The sequence below is a fragment of the Alnus glutinosa genome, chromosome 2 (assembly GCF_958979055.1).
Source record: "Alnus glutinosa chromosome 2, dhAlnGlut1.1, whole genome shotgun sequence".
NCBI classification, from domain to species: Eukaryota; Viridiplantae; Streptophyta; class Magnoliopsida; order Fagales; family Betulaceae; genus Alnus; species Alnus glutinosa.
In genome coordinates, this window is record NC_084887.1 from 24,734,340 (window position 1) to 24,749,032 (window position 14,693).

The 14,693-nt window shown below is 33.1% G+C and overlaps 2 protein-coding genes across 3 annotated transcripts; both read right to left on the reverse strand.

The window, feature by feature from the left end:
• Positions 1-419: 419 nt before the first annotated feature.
• LOC133861893 (endoglucanase 4-like) lies at positions 420-4,588 on the reverse strand. The gene is made up of 7 exons (XM_062297713.1): positions 4,367-4,588; positions 2,908-3,315; positions 2,716-2,808; positions 2,257-2,457; positions 2,056-2,167; positions 1,766-1,929; positions 420-752 (listed from the first exon to the last, which is right to left on the reverse strand). The coding sequence occupies exons 1-7, from the start codon at positions 4,586-4,588 to the stop codon at positions 420-422; spliced, it is 1,533 nt and encodes a 510-aa protein (XP_062153697.1).
• A 2,482-nt stretch (positions 4,589-7,070) lies between these two features.
• Positions 7,071-11,512, reverse strand: LOC133861894 (endoglucanase 8-like). 2 transcript variants are annotated; one of them, XM_062297715.1, is made up of 7 exons: positions 11,336-11,512; positions 10,085-10,492; positions 9,893-9,985; positions 9,190-9,351; positions 8,869-8,983; positions 7,670-7,833; positions 7,071-7,421 (listed from the first exon to the last, which is right to left on the reverse strand). In XM_062297715.1, exons 1-7 carry the CDS (start codon positions 11,498-11,500, stop codon positions 7,095-7,097), a joined length of 1,434 nt encoding a protein of 477 aa, XP_062153699.1. In that variant the 5' UTR covers positions 11,501-11,512; the 3' UTR covers positions 7,071-7,094. The 2 variants fall into 2 exon arrangements, with proteins under 2 accessions (XP_062153699.1, XP_062153698.1); XM_062297714.1 differs by having other exon boundaries at positions 8,869-8,986; positions 11,336-11,491.
• Positions 11,513-14,693: the final 3,181 nt, after the last annotated feature.

Below are 14,693 nucleotides of genomic sequence, written 5' to 3' on the forward strand. Positions count from 1 at the left end.
TTTCTTACTTGTTCATTAACTTATATATATATATATTAATTAAGTTTGAAAATTGTAATTCATGTTTAACTAGACGTTGTACGTGTTCAATTGGTTTCTTCCACTGTATGTACGTTAAGTGCATGAGTTGCATATCGATCGGTTTCCAACACCAATGTCCCTCCCATAGACGGGGGAGACCCCAGGCCCCCAATACCTTCCTCCCCATCCTATGTCCTATGTGGGGACGAGTACTAGAAGAGCACCTTTAATTAGTGTAAGCACGTGTCATAATTTCCTTTAAAAAAACTACTGTAAATTTGATACAAGCTAGAGGTTATTACGTACATGGAGTAGTTTTAGTACCACTGAACGAACGTTTTATTGCATATGCAAGAATAATAAAAATCAAATGTGAAAAGTTAGAAAATTAATGTAATCTATTTAGAAAAATTAGTTGCATTGAAGTAAGCCAAGAGGCCGACGAAAGGTGAATTTATGTATGTGGTTGGCTCCGACTGGGGAACATCATATCGAGAATCTTGGAAGGAATCGTCCTCAGCAGGTCCCCCAACAACAGCACCAGTTAACTGGTTTATGTCAGGCTTGTCGCTTTCAAAGTATTGGTCTCCGCCACGGCACCCTAGCTTCTGTGGATGAGCCTCAATCGAAGGCAACGTAGCTCCACGGTGATGTATCTTCCGGGGAAACTTTTCGCCAAATCCCACCATGTAAGACATGCCCAATGGGTTGTTTCCTAGTATATAGTCTACCTACATGAACATTATTTACACTAACATTAGGAAAATATTTTCCCTACAAACTAATCGTATACAATTATCATACTAATTAAATAGTTATTATCAAGACTCGTAAAACATATCTATAAACTCATCCTCATTTGGAACATGTCAGAATATTTTTTATATTCTCCATATTAATTAGGCTTTTATTCTTTTTTTTTTTTTTTGTAGGTTCTTTTCTCGATCTTTCTTATTTAGTCTAGATTTTATTGTTCATCAAGCTTTAATTTCCTATAAACAGAGACCATTGCAATACAGTTATTATAATGTGAAAACTTCACTTACCACCCATGATTTTTTATCACTTTTTTAATCATAATGTCAAACTTTAAAAAATGTCAATTTATGATATTTATCTTTTAATTTTTTTTTTCAATTTCAATCATTCGTTAGAATTTTCTGTTAAATCCTGACAAAATTCTTAAAATACCCCTATTTTTTTTTTTTTTTTTTTTTTAGGAAAGAAAGAAAAAAATTTCAAGGATTTAGGTCTTGGTCATAATTTAACGAAATTTACAAAAATACCCATACCTGAATCCTTAAAAAAATTTATAATTTTTTTTTTTAAAAAAAAACAATAGTATTTTACAAATTTTGACAGGATTTAATGAAAAATTCTTATTTAGTCTAGATTTTATCGTCTACCAAACTTTAATTTCTTTATAGATAGAGACCATTGTAATACAGATATTATAATTCAATAGTAAAAATGTAACCCTAACAATTTCATCTGTCTCTTTCTCTTAACATATTCAATTATATATTTCTAAAGAACAAAACCATAGTTTTTATACGTGCCAAATGGTTAATATGGTATTGAGCTTAATTTGTATACGATTGGTTAATATTGTGCATATATGGTAATATAATATTGCTCCTGCACTGCACTATTAATGTAATTAATTAGCGGAGTAATTAACTGAATAATAATCTTTTATTTGACATTCCATATATATATACGGTAGTCATGTAGTGATTGATACCTGGCCTCTGGCGACATCGATCAGCCTACTTGGGGTAGCAACAAAACTATCACATTGAACTACTTTATTGGCAACTTCCATATACTTGGCGTATACAATGAGGAGGAAAGAGCAAGCTGTTGCATGTTGCAAGTTACTTCCTCCGGGTTTGAATAGAAGCCCACCTATTAATTATAAACGAATTATAGACATGTGATCTGCTCAATGAAGCGCACAAAACATTTATATTTAACGTTTGAAACGAACAGAAAATATATATATTAATAAGGTTGATACATAAAGAAATTTACCTGGAGAGTAACTGACTGATTTGGTAGGTGATTCGGGTAATATAGAGCATACAAACTTGTCCGCGTTGAGAATATAAGGACCAGCAGCATTAGAGGAGTCATTCATCATCCACTGCCAGCACATGCAGGGAAAGAAAATTAGAGATCTGAGCAGAAGAATGGTGAGAAACAAAGGTAATTATATAAAACTAATTAATTAACCTTGGAAGCAAGAACGTTAATGCCAGCATGCTTCGCATCCCATCCAAATTCAGCAAAGCTAGCACCAACAAATGTGTTACCATTTATATTTCTTACAACAATGGGTTCCAAACTGTTTATGTTCTCTCTTAGATAATTCCAGTAGTAACCATCCTCGTTTGTTGCCTTGTATAGCCATGCTGCTCCCCACAGCAATTCATCCTGCAAGACATATGGTGACACAAAACTCTTTCATATATACCCATTGAATTTTAATTAATTTCAATCTATCTAGCACGTAGGTGCATGTGTAAGAAGAAAGAAAAACTTTTCAAAGCCCCTTACCGCACTCTATGTTGAATCTATATGATCTAAAATAGAAGAATTATTTCGGACACCGCGATTTATACAGACCCTCAACCTTAAAATCTAAACCCTAAATCTAACTATTGATATTTAAAGTTGTTCAAATGCACATACCACGTAGCCGCTAAAATCACAGTAAAATGGGCAAGCCGCCTGCCCAATACTAGAATTGTAAGACCCCTGATACTTATCTGCAAAGTCAAAGACCTAAGCCACAAATACAAGGAAAAGAATGATTATCATTTTATTTCTTTTAAAATATTTTTAAGAAAAAGGAAAAAGGGGTAATTAATGAACCATAATTACCTGTTTAGCCCTTTCAAGAAGGGCTGCAGAATATTCATCATCAGAATCCTTGAACGCTATTGCAGAGGCTGCAAGTGCGGCTGCAATCTCAGCAGAAACTTCTGAACCTGGATTTGTTTGATTAATGGCATAAGAGGTTCTGGGAGTGTCCATGTCTTCAGGCCTCTCCCAACAACTGTGATCGGCAATGGGGTCAGCAACTTGGCCAATCACAACGTCATAGACGCTGGTGGCTTTAAGCAAGTAGTCACTTCCCCATCGAACGGCCTCCAATGCATGTTGTAGCTCCGGGCCCATTGATTCGCCAAATTCTATCACACTCCAGGCCAGAGTCGTTACTGTGAATGCCATAGGAAAGTGAAACTTTACATTGTCACCGGCATCGTAGTAACCACCGACCAAGTCCATCTGTGAATGGGACATGCAAGTATTTTTACGTCCCAACTTTGGCTGCTTAAGATATACTATTACAACATTCGAAAATATCCTTTAAGAGTACATGCAACACAAATTACACAATTCATCCGGGAAAGAAAGTACGTACGTACCATATGTATTTTCTCTGAGATTTGAGTTAGAATATTAATTAATTAATTAATTTTTTTTTTTTATCGGCTTAAGGTTTTAGAATAAGAAATTATTTAACGTAATATCAGAGTCAGAAATCATGAGTTCGAACTTTAACTTCACAATCACAATCTCATTTCAATTAAATTAATGTTCTACGTATTAATAACTACATCCGCATTTCTTTTTTATATATATATAAATTCTCCTAAATGATGTCGTTTCAGATTTGGTAAGAGCCGATTAATTGTTTAAGTTTTTTTCTTATCATCTAAAATAGGCCCAAAACACTAAAAATAAGTCTAAACTATTTTTAAAATCGTTTAAAATATGCTCTAATAGAGACTCAAACAATGCCCAAAAAGCCTATTATCTCATATGTGGATAGCTGATAATAATCGTATTTAATAACTATGTAGCTGCGGACAATTATATGCTCTCTAGTCTCTTCTATTCTAATATCTTTTTGACAGGAGCGCTCGATACATGACATGGGCCTTGATTGATAACCCGCTTTCTGCCCTACTCATTTTTTTTTCACTTCTCAAATTTAAAAAAAAAAAAAAAAATCAACTTCAAAATATCCGTACTTTTTTTTTACTTTTTCTATCACATCAATCATAATTTATTAGCATTTAAATAAAAAAAATTCACTACAAAACATAACTTTTTCACTTTTCAATAAAAAAATTCAAATCTCTTTCTACTTTATATCACGTTAAACACATTTTATTACAATTAAACAAAAGATTTCCCCCCAATAACGGTTACCATATGGGCCTAAATTAATCACTGTAACTTAATTGGTTAATTAATATTCTGATTCATTAGTAAGAAAAATTAAAAAGTTAAATAAGCATCAACTCTATAGGAGAGAGAAAGAGAGACTTACACCAATGTCAGAGCCATCACGAAGAGCGGAATCCTTCCTCCAAGTAATCCGTTGGGTAGAGGGTAACTTCCCTGACCTCTGGCCTTCAAAGAACAGTATGCACTTTGACAAAGCGTCAGCATAGTCCGGTGAAGCAGCCCTTGCCGTTGTTACCATCATTATCGTTATCGTTCCTGCCAATACCAATAACCCTGCAGGAAGGGCTTTGAATTTCCCACCCATTCTTGTCTTTTCTTTTCTTTTCTTTTCTTTTTTTCTTTCTCTCTCTCTACCTAAACCCAATTCCTAGACAATAATGTGAAACCTCCCTGTATATTTTTATATATCATGAAGAAATATATAAATCAAGAGAGATGAAATATTCATGGAAAGCACATGATCAATTATGGAAGAATTGGGCGTAGATAAGTATCAATCAATGTGAAGAATATATATATATATATATATGGAAACTGTACGTTACGGAGAAAATCAAAGAAAATATGAATTGATATAGGTTTCCGTATATGCAATTTTAGTTGTTTCCATGTTTTCATGATTTTCAGGAAAAGAGTATATATTTTTCTGTCACTTAGAAACATTAATGGTGGAGGCATATGCATGCATAGGTCTATACGTAAATGTGCCAGCAGGTTCAATTAAAGTTCCATGTTGGCTGCTTCAATATCTGTGCATGGTAAAAGGCAGTAAATTTTTTTCCCTTATATCTTCTTTAACACATGGCATTATTGCATTATGGGTTGATAAGATTGATCAAATAAAGGAGAAAGAATAATTATATTCATCAATTTATGTGTCGTGGTCGATCTCTCGACTCTCTTCAATAAAAATCAATTTTCATGCATAAAATGTTAGGTAAATCACGCTATATAAGTGATAGAGATAAGACTAAAGTTAGTAGTTGAATTGGAATTCTAGCTATTACAACTCGATTGGATTAAATTATTTAAATTATTTACTATTATGATTATTTATGAGTTCTTATCAATTTAGATTTTATTTTATTGTACTCTATTTAAAGGTCATCCTGTTATAAGAGGGAAGAGAATTATTAAACAAAATCTTATTTGTGGTTTGTCTCCAACTTTAATTGGATTCACTTATAGTCTTTTTTATCCAAAATGAGCTATTGCGATCTCTCCTACAAGAAAAAAGTTCTATAGTATCAATATATTTCTATTATTAGTTTTCAAGTTCCATCCAATGGCGGAGGACTTTGGTTCAGATGGGTCATTTTCTTTTTTAATGAAAAGAAAAGATTTAAAGTTGAACAAAAATTAATTTAAATATTAAATAATATAACTAACAAAATAAACAAACAATTCATCAATTAATTTGAAAAAACAATTTAAATATAAACAATATAACTAATTAACGAAATAAACGAACAATCAACAATTAATTTGCAACTCAATGGTTTATATACTTCTTTTTCTTTTTCGTTGGCTCCTTAAGTCGGTTTGGAACTTTGGGAAGTGCATGTTTGGGGTTTGGTCACTCAACCAAATGATGTGGGCTGGCTTAAAACAAGACTTATTTATACGGTCCACAGTCCAAATAAGTTTGAAACTTTCGTATGTGCACTGATGCTTTAAAAACAAGACAGATACTACATGGGCAGGCTCAAAACCATATTTATTTATCTTTCAAAAAAAAAAAAAAAAACCATATTTATTTAAACGTTGTATTTTAGAGAAATAATAAAGAGTCATCGTGGTCATCGTCTTCCTCCCCACTTCGTGTAACCTAAACTTAATCCTTAAAAAGTCAAATTGTTACAAAAAGAAAGAAAGAAAAAAAAAAAAATAAAAAAAAAAAATCAAGACCCTGGTGCCGCTTGAGTCATTTGCCTGTATAAGTGAGTGATGGTAATGTCGATTGCGACAAAGCATTCTGAAGATTTTCTACATGGAAAAGGAAAAATTATAGGGTTTGAGGGGGGAGGGACCTCATCCCTCCGCCTCTGGTTCCATCTATTATTGGTTAGCATCCCTAAAATCGGCTCAAGGGGTAGCTGAACTAGTACCTCCGAAGGTGATAAGAATGGTTTGGCCACTTCTAAAATCGATCACTGTGCGGTTGAATTACCCTAAAAAACCCTTGAACCAATACCCCGAAACGGGCTAGAGAGGTTGTTGACCACCTCTTAACCATGTTTTGTTTTGTTTTGTTTTGTTTTTTGGTTTTTTGTTCTAATTTTTATAAATTTTTTGTTTGAGGATAAAGTTGTAATTTCTTAAGGGCATTGTAAAAATAAATAACAGATCAAATTTATACGGAATTAAGGATCATTTTGTATATAAGAATACAAAGATAAATTCGATCATTTTTGAACCACAATGATTTATTTATTACAAGGTCAAATCACATAGACAATATATTTAACATTTTTTGCAATAAAATAATACGTTTCGAATTTAGATAGACATCCTAATTGGACAAGCCTTATAAGGATAGGCAACAACAGCAAACCATCTCTATAAATAATATTGTTGGTGTCATAGGATCTTCATGACTAAAATAAAATTACACTTCTTTTGAAAAAGTTAATTATTTGGATAGCTTAGAAAATAATAATAATAATTATTATTATTTAGATAGAGTTTTGTTTCAAATTGGGTTAGAAAAATTTCATTCAATTTAGTCTATAAAATTGTTACGTGTCATTCTATTTTAATTAAGAAAATGAAAAAGTGTTTTTTTTTCCTATAAGCAAACAATCTACGAGTTAATTTGAAAGTGATTTGAAGTAAGCCAAGAGTCCCACAAGAGGTGCATTTATGTAGGTAGTTGGCTCCGAGTGTGCATAATCAGCTCGAGAATCAGAGTATGAGTCCATGATGTCCGGTCCTCCAACAACAGCCCCTATGAGCAAGTTTGGATTAGGGTTGTTGCTGCTAAAATATGTGCTTCCACCATTACAACCAATGCCCCCTGGATGTTGATCAATGGAAGGTAAGGACGATCCACGATGGTGTATCCTCTGGGGAAACTTTTTGCCATATCCCACCATGTATGACATGTTCAATGGGTTGCTTCCAAGTATATAATCCACCTGCACCAATACTCAATTGCATTAATTACAACCCTAATTGCAAAATGCAAATCAAGTAAAATTATGAAAATCAATAATTTATAGACTTTAACTCTTAGTTTTACTTTAATTTTGAAAATAAAATTTTAGAAAACAATGATAATACAATAAATAAATAAATAATAATCCATATATTAAATCATCCTACTCGAACAAGACAAGAATAGTTGCTTTGTATTGTTGTAAATCAGTGATCGCTGGCTGCATACCTGGCCTCTTGCGACTTGGATGAGCCTAGCTGGCGTGGCGACAACTTTGCCACAATGAATCACTCTGTTTCCGAGACTCAAATTGCGAGCGTAGACAATAAGAAGAAAGGACAAAGCCGTTGCATGTTGGATATTACTTCCTCCCGATTTAAATAAAAGCCCACCTAATTAATCATTTTCAATGATAATTAATATCCATAATATATAGTAATTATATAAGCAGCACTAAAATGGAACAATATTATGAAGGAAAGTTTATTAGTTCAGCATCCTAATTCTAACCTACCCAACATGTCTATATATATTGGGTCGGAAGCAAATTATTACTTTATTTTATTTATTTATGAGTAAAACTATTTAATAAATTGTTGAACAATTTGATGATGTGACAGTAAAAATTAACTATTAAATAAGCAATTATAAAAAAATAAAAATAGTTAATTTTTATTGTTACGTTATTCCAATTGTATAATAGTTTTATTAAATAGTATTTACTCTTTAATTTATTTATATCATTTCACAAAATTTGCTCCCGAAATTCTTTATCGATCAGGAGATATTCCCGCCACTAATATCAACACAGCAAGATCTAGATTCCCTGTAAAAAACTAAGAGTTATTGCTAGTTTATTGCAATGCCTTAAATCAACGCTCATCATAAATGAATGGTTAAGATTCTATAACGTGATTTAAAAAAAAAAAGAAAAAGAAGAAGCTAAAATAGTGGAAAAAAATGGGTTACAAACTATTTCTTTAAAAATTATCGAACCACTCTCCGTTATTAAAGGGTAAGTTTCGTCACCCTTAAAGACTAAATAAGAGGTGATCAAACTACTCACAATTACCTAAAGAATGACTTAACCATTCTAAAAGATATTTTAAGGGTAGTCGGCCAACTCCAGCCAGTCAAAGCAAGTAGAAGAGGATGAATGAATCACCTCTAAGAATCTTTGGAGTGGTTCAACTACTTTAAAAGTGCATGTTATGAATGATTGAACCACCTTAAATTAGTTTTTAGTAGCAAGAGGGATGGTCGATCAGCCACTACTTTAGTTCATTTTTTCTTTTAGATTTTGATGACGAGGCACAATTCTAGTCGTACGTAAGTCGGTTAAAAACAAACGGTCATGGAGAATTTGAGACATTACAGGCCGGGAATCCTGATCCAAACAAAGTAAATTTAAAATGAAAATTAAGTACCTGGAGAATATGAGACTGAAATGGTTGGCGATTCAGGTAATACACTACACACAAACTTGTCCGCATTAGCAACAAAGGGCTCGGAGTTAGAGTTGCCATTCATCATGATCACCAACTGCTAACTCAAAAAGGCATGCATAAACAGGTAATTAATAAATAAGTAAATATATATATATATATATATATATATAGATATATATATAGAGAGAGAGAGAGAGAGAGAGAGAGAGAGAGAGAGAGAGAGAGTGAGTTCAAGGTATATAATATTCTCCGATCCGGAGAAGAAATTAAAGGGCGTAATTAATTAATGCACTTAATTACCTTGGAAACAAGTACGTTAATACCGGCGTGCTTTGTGTCCCATCCGAATTCGGCATAGCCAATAGAGTTCCCCAGTATGTGGATATTCTCTACTACATAATTCCCATATTTAGGCTCCCTGGTTGCCTTAAATAACCATGCAGCTCCCCAAATCAATTCATCCTGTAAGAGATCTATCACCCATTTAATTATTTGCAACTCATATATAGGTTAGCTAGCCAAAAAAAAAAAAACCAAAAAAAACAAAAGGAAAAATGCAGAATCTCCGTCATGTGGTTTAATTTATATGATTTGCAATTAGCTTCATGTGGTATCAAAATGAATTCAGAAGTCATTGAGGTATGCTAAAAGAGTAATTTACTCTCTATAGTCAAATTTCGTCCGCTGAATTAACAGCTTAATACCGATAGTTCGACACTTCAAATCCAATAAAATTATGACACGTAACCTATTTAAGTCAGCGTCACACTAACGAAATTTATTAAATCAGTGTGCGGAATTTGACTATAAGGAGTAAATTGTTCTTTTGGCATATATACTTCAGGGACCTCTGAGTTGATCTTGATACCACATAGAATTAATTGTAAATCGAGTAAATTAATCATAAGGACTAAATTTACATTTTTCCAAAAAACAAATATATATATATATATATATATATATATATATATATATATATTCTGATGCACATATATAGGTAAACCTGGTAGCCACTGTAATCACAATAGAATGGGCACACCCATGGGCCAAGACTGTCATTGTAAGATCCCCGGTACGTATCGGCAAAGTCGAAGACCTAAGCCATAAAATAGTTGTTATGGGATGAATATTGTTTGATAGAATTATTATTACATTGGATATGTTTGCCTAAATAAGTAGAGCTAGTGTCGTTTACCATTCTTGCCCTTGTAAGAAGCCTTGCCGAGTATCCAACATCAATGGCCCTAAACGCCATGGAAGAGGCTGCAAGTGCTGCAGCAATCTCGGCCGAAACCTCTGAGCCCGGGAACTGTTTACTCACTGCGTAGGGGGTTCTGGGTGTGTCCATGTCTTCAGGCCTCTCCCAACATTCGTGGTCGCCGTATGGTTCGCCGACTTGAGCAAAGACAATGCCAGGGATGCTTGTGGCCTTGAGAAAGTAGTCCGTAGCCCATCGAATAGCGTCCAGAGAATGAGAAAGGTCCGAACCCATGAATATTCCAAACTCTAAAACGCTCCAGGCAAGCATGGTTGTTGAGAATGCCATTGGAAAGTTAAACTTAACGTTGTCACCCGCATCGTAGTAACCTCCTACCAAATCAACCTGAGGATATATATATGTGTGCAATGCCATTATATATACATAATTAACATGCATGTAATTATGACCTGAAAATGTTCCTCAATTTCATCCATAAATTATTCAGTTATGAATTGTTACCTTCAAAATTAAGCATACTTGTGTAAAGGGTCGTTTATCATCAACTTTGGCTGAGGCCTATAGTAAACTCCCTCTCTTATTTAGCTTATCTTACCTTATTTACCACACCTTAGCTTCTCTATATATAGATTCTAACGTTTTAGTATAATTGGTTTTTGTTTTTTGGTTGACGGCTGTGTTGTCCTGATAGATATTTGCTAAGGATTGATGAGGGTTGATACTTATATAGTGTCAGAGTATTATTTGGTTTTACTAAAGAAAGTTTTGTAATCGTCTTGTTGTTGATATAAAATTCACTCCTTCATCATATATATATAGCCTTGAGTACTGAACTTTAGGGTGATGAACGTGTTATGTGTCTAACCATGTATCAAATAAATTAATTAGGGTAATTCGTAAACCTTAAACCACTCAAAACAACTACAAGAGTTGATAATTACTTTATCTGATGCATAAATTCTTATAATAATTCCTATTAGGTTGCTTGTTTATTGCCGGTGAGACTCTTCTTCTCATCCATCACTCCTATGTTCGGTACGTAACAAATTAAAACGTAGGGCTTTAGGACTCAATCACTCCAAAATTCTTTGTCCTTTTCTCTTTCTTTGCTTCCATTATTTCTCCCATCATTTTTATAATTTATTATACATTTATACAAAAGACTAACAATTTTTTACTTCTGAGACTGAAGCCAACACTAGTAAGGGGAGAGATAGAGAGACTTACACCAATCTCAAAACCATCACGAAGAGCAGAATCCTTCCTCCAAGTCATCCTTTGGAGAGGGGGTAACTTCCCTGATCTCTGGCCTTCAAAGAACAATATGCTCTTCGACAACGCATCGCCATAATCATGTGAAGCCACCTTCATCACCATCACCATTGCTATCATCCCCACCCAAACGGACAACCTTTGAACCTGACTCATGGCTTCTCTTTCTCTCAATCTTCTCTGCTTAAGCAAAACAAAAATTGTTGAAGCCCCTGGTTTTTAAACTTATGCCTATTCTACTGTATATCTATATCTATATCTATATCTATATATATATATATATATATATATATGACAAAAGGCTCCTCTAAGAACAAGCAAGAGTGAGAATACGAACTGTTATCGAGTACTTTAGAGGGAAGCTATGATTCTATATATTTTGCTAAGGAATTGATGAAGGGGCCGGATTTTCTTCATCCATGAGAGAGAGAGATTCACGCATCAACGGTGGCGTCGTTTCCATCGAATGTTGGTTACAGTGTACTTGGATGATTGAATTCGTGAATCGCAACGAGGACGGAGGACCTTTACGTAGTATCATGCTTCCGCTGTGCTTTTTCATTGACTAACGTACATCCATATCATTCTTTTAACATATATATCAACGTATTTCCTATGCCCGCAAAAGCGGATTTTCTTTTTCTTTTTCCTTGTCTTTTTCCTTTCTTTTTTTTTTTTCTTTTTTTTTTTTTTTTTTTTAGAATTTAATTTGGTGGGCCGGTTTTCAGGCTAGAATGTTATCATCTTCCTAACTCAATTAAGTAGCTATTGTGGATGGGGCTTGATCTAAGGTTGTGATCGATATATCGTACGTATGGCCAGGCCATTGAGTAAACATTTTCTATCTTTATAATAAAATTATTAAAATTTCATTATGGATACTAGAACAGTTGATTTACCATTTTTTCTGTTAAATAAATAGCGAATGAGAAAAATTTGCCAGGCCATTAAGCATAATCCCCGATCGAGCACCTTTCAAAATGAGTACTCTAATTTATTTCTTCGCTTTTAGTCAACGGATTGACATGCACCCCCAATGTATAGAATACTCATTGAGTGTTAATCCCTTGACTAAAAGCTGTTTGAATAATACTGAACGAATATATATATATATGAATTTCAAATTCCTAGTTAATTAAAGACTACACATTTTTCAACTTAATAATTCTTTAAAATCTGAATATATAAAATTATTAACTTGTTTAAAAGTATTTTAATAAAATTATACTTATCAAAATACATAACATATACTCGTTTTATTTATTTGAAGACAAAGACTGTGTATGTCTCACCATAAGGCCAAGACAACTTTGTAGGCATCCCTGAATAATAAAATTTCAAGAATTGGAATTCCAAGAGAGTTTGCAAGGCACGAAAATTGGCGAAGTCAGCTTTGCTTGGTGTAGCGCAGACTATCTATAAGAGGTTGAATGGCCGCCCGCCCCCCCGCTTTAATTTACTTGATGATTGGAAAAATGGCCCCTGCTTCGGGTTTTCTTTTCGGGAGATTGAAAAGGGCTTTCCCCAAAGGGCGTATATATACTTTTGAAGTTTGAAGGAAGCTAGGCTGGCCGGCCCTCGATCAAGTAATATATATATATATATATATTCATTCATTGATCATATATATATGGAATTTTCTTTTTCTATTTGTCTTTTCAATTGGACAACTTTGAAGTTGTTGGACTACGTAAGTCCTCTAGGGTTTTTTTTCCTTCTTCCAGATAATAGATAAGGTTGTCACTTTATAAATTTGGGTTTAATTGAATAACTTTTGTTATATTGTTACCAACATCATATATGTTTTTCAGTTAACCTCGTTAACAACTCCTTCTCCTCATATTTAAATTAAGAGATTTTTTTTTTTTTTTTTTGAGTAGTAGTAAAAAGTTATTAATGTGATATATATATATATATATTTTAGTGGATTTTTTTTTATTTAAATAACAATAAAAAATTGTAATGTGATATAAAAAGTAAAAAAAGTTTAAGAATGTTTTGAAGTTAATATTTTTTTGAGAGAAAAGAAAAATAAGGGAAAGAGAAATGAGGGGGTTGACAAATGGGGGAGTTTTTACTTCCAAATCCAATAAGTTAAATTCAACTTAAATCCTAAATGGACCTTAAACTTTGGGTTGTAACATATTCAAACATTGTGGCCCAATGTGATCACTAACCCATTCAAACAACTCCACTAAATTCGGAGCTACTGACCTATTGATCTTGTGACGATCATAACTTCTTCCATTTATGTCCAAATGACGTGATATTAATCTTGAAATCTTCCTTATTCATACACATGCACAATATATCCAAAAATAATTGCAAAAGAAAGTCATTTGATTTTTTAACATTGGGGCATTTTGGAGAAATCACACGTCAATTAATTAAGTTGAAGGTAATTTAATTGGGAATATTTGCCGCATGCACTTAGCTAGGCCTTCTTTTGTCTTCTTTTGACGGATTTTGTTAACGGAATGGCTACATTAATAATTTAAAAAATTTGGTGGTGGTACATTATAAATATTTAAACATTTGAGGCAATTTTTTTTTTTTTTTTTTTTTTTTTTTTTTTTTTTTTTTTTTTTAACAAAAAAGAGATACAAGTTCGACGCGGGGAGTGTAAAATGTATTCCTCACTACAAAAAAAAAAAAATTGTTTCTAGTGTGATATTGTTTCTATATAGTGCATGTTTTCCATGCAATGAGTAATTAGATTTTACATATATTTTAATTTATATATAATGGTCACACGCTTTTAATTCACTAATATGTACTAGTATATATATTTCCGTATATTCTGTTCCATTTTACTCCTAAGCATAAAAACTGGAAGAAAAAAAAAAAAGAAAAAAAAAAAGAGGAAGAATAAGAGAGAAGTTTTTGTCTTCATCACATCTTCCTACTATATGAGTAGCAATCTTATAAACAAGGAGAATAGTTTCGGTGCAAGTTACTAATCCAAAGGTAAGTCAACCTCACCATGGATTAAGTTATACCCTTTGATCACATGCAAACTTCTCTTCTACGCTTCAGTATCATTGAATATAGATGTGCAAGGAAGAGCTATAACAATTAAACTTTCGATTTTCTTCGAAGAGTACTTCACACATGGTTCAGCAAAATCCTTCAAAGAGTTCACACATGATTGATTGGAACTCCTATTCTTCTCTGAAGTTTCATATATCCTTGAAAATAAAGGGGATGGTTGCTTACTCTACGAACTAGCTAGAAAGCACATGGGTTAACCCAAATTTAAGGTCGGTTTAAAGATATAGTTTGAGTGACTTCAACATCAACAGCATATATGACT

What these genes read in the sequence shown, in the direction of transcription:
- LOC133861893 (XM_062297713.1), bottom strand. Translation starts at nt 4,588, where the DNA reads ATGGGTGGGAAATTCAAAGCCCTTCCTGCAGGGTTATTGGTATTGGCA. An exon ending in GTGATTTTAGCGGCTACGTG is followed by an intron (nt 2,458 to 2,715) that starts GTATGTGCATTT and finishes TATGTCTTGCAG; the next exon opens with GATGAATTGCTGTGGGGAGC. An exon ending in ATCAGTCAGTTACTCTCCAG is followed by an intron (nt 1,930 to 2,055) that starts GTAAATTTCTTT and finishes TATAATTAATAG; the next exon opens with GTGGGCTTCTATTCAAACCC.
- LOC133861894 (XM_062297715.1), bottom strand. Translation starts at nt 11,500, where the DNA reads ATGATAGCAATGGTGATGGTGATGAAGGTGGCTTCACATGATTATGGC. An exon ending in TTAACGTACTTGTTTCCAAG is followed by an intron (nt 8,984 to 9,189) that starts GTAATTAAGTGC and finishes TTGAGTTAGCAG; the next exon opens with TTGGTGATCATGATGAATGG. An exon ending in TTCAGTCTCATATTCTCCAG is followed by an intron (nt 7,834 to 8,868) that starts GTACTTAATTTT and finishes ATGATTAATTAG; the next exon opens with GTGGGCTTTTATTTAAATCG.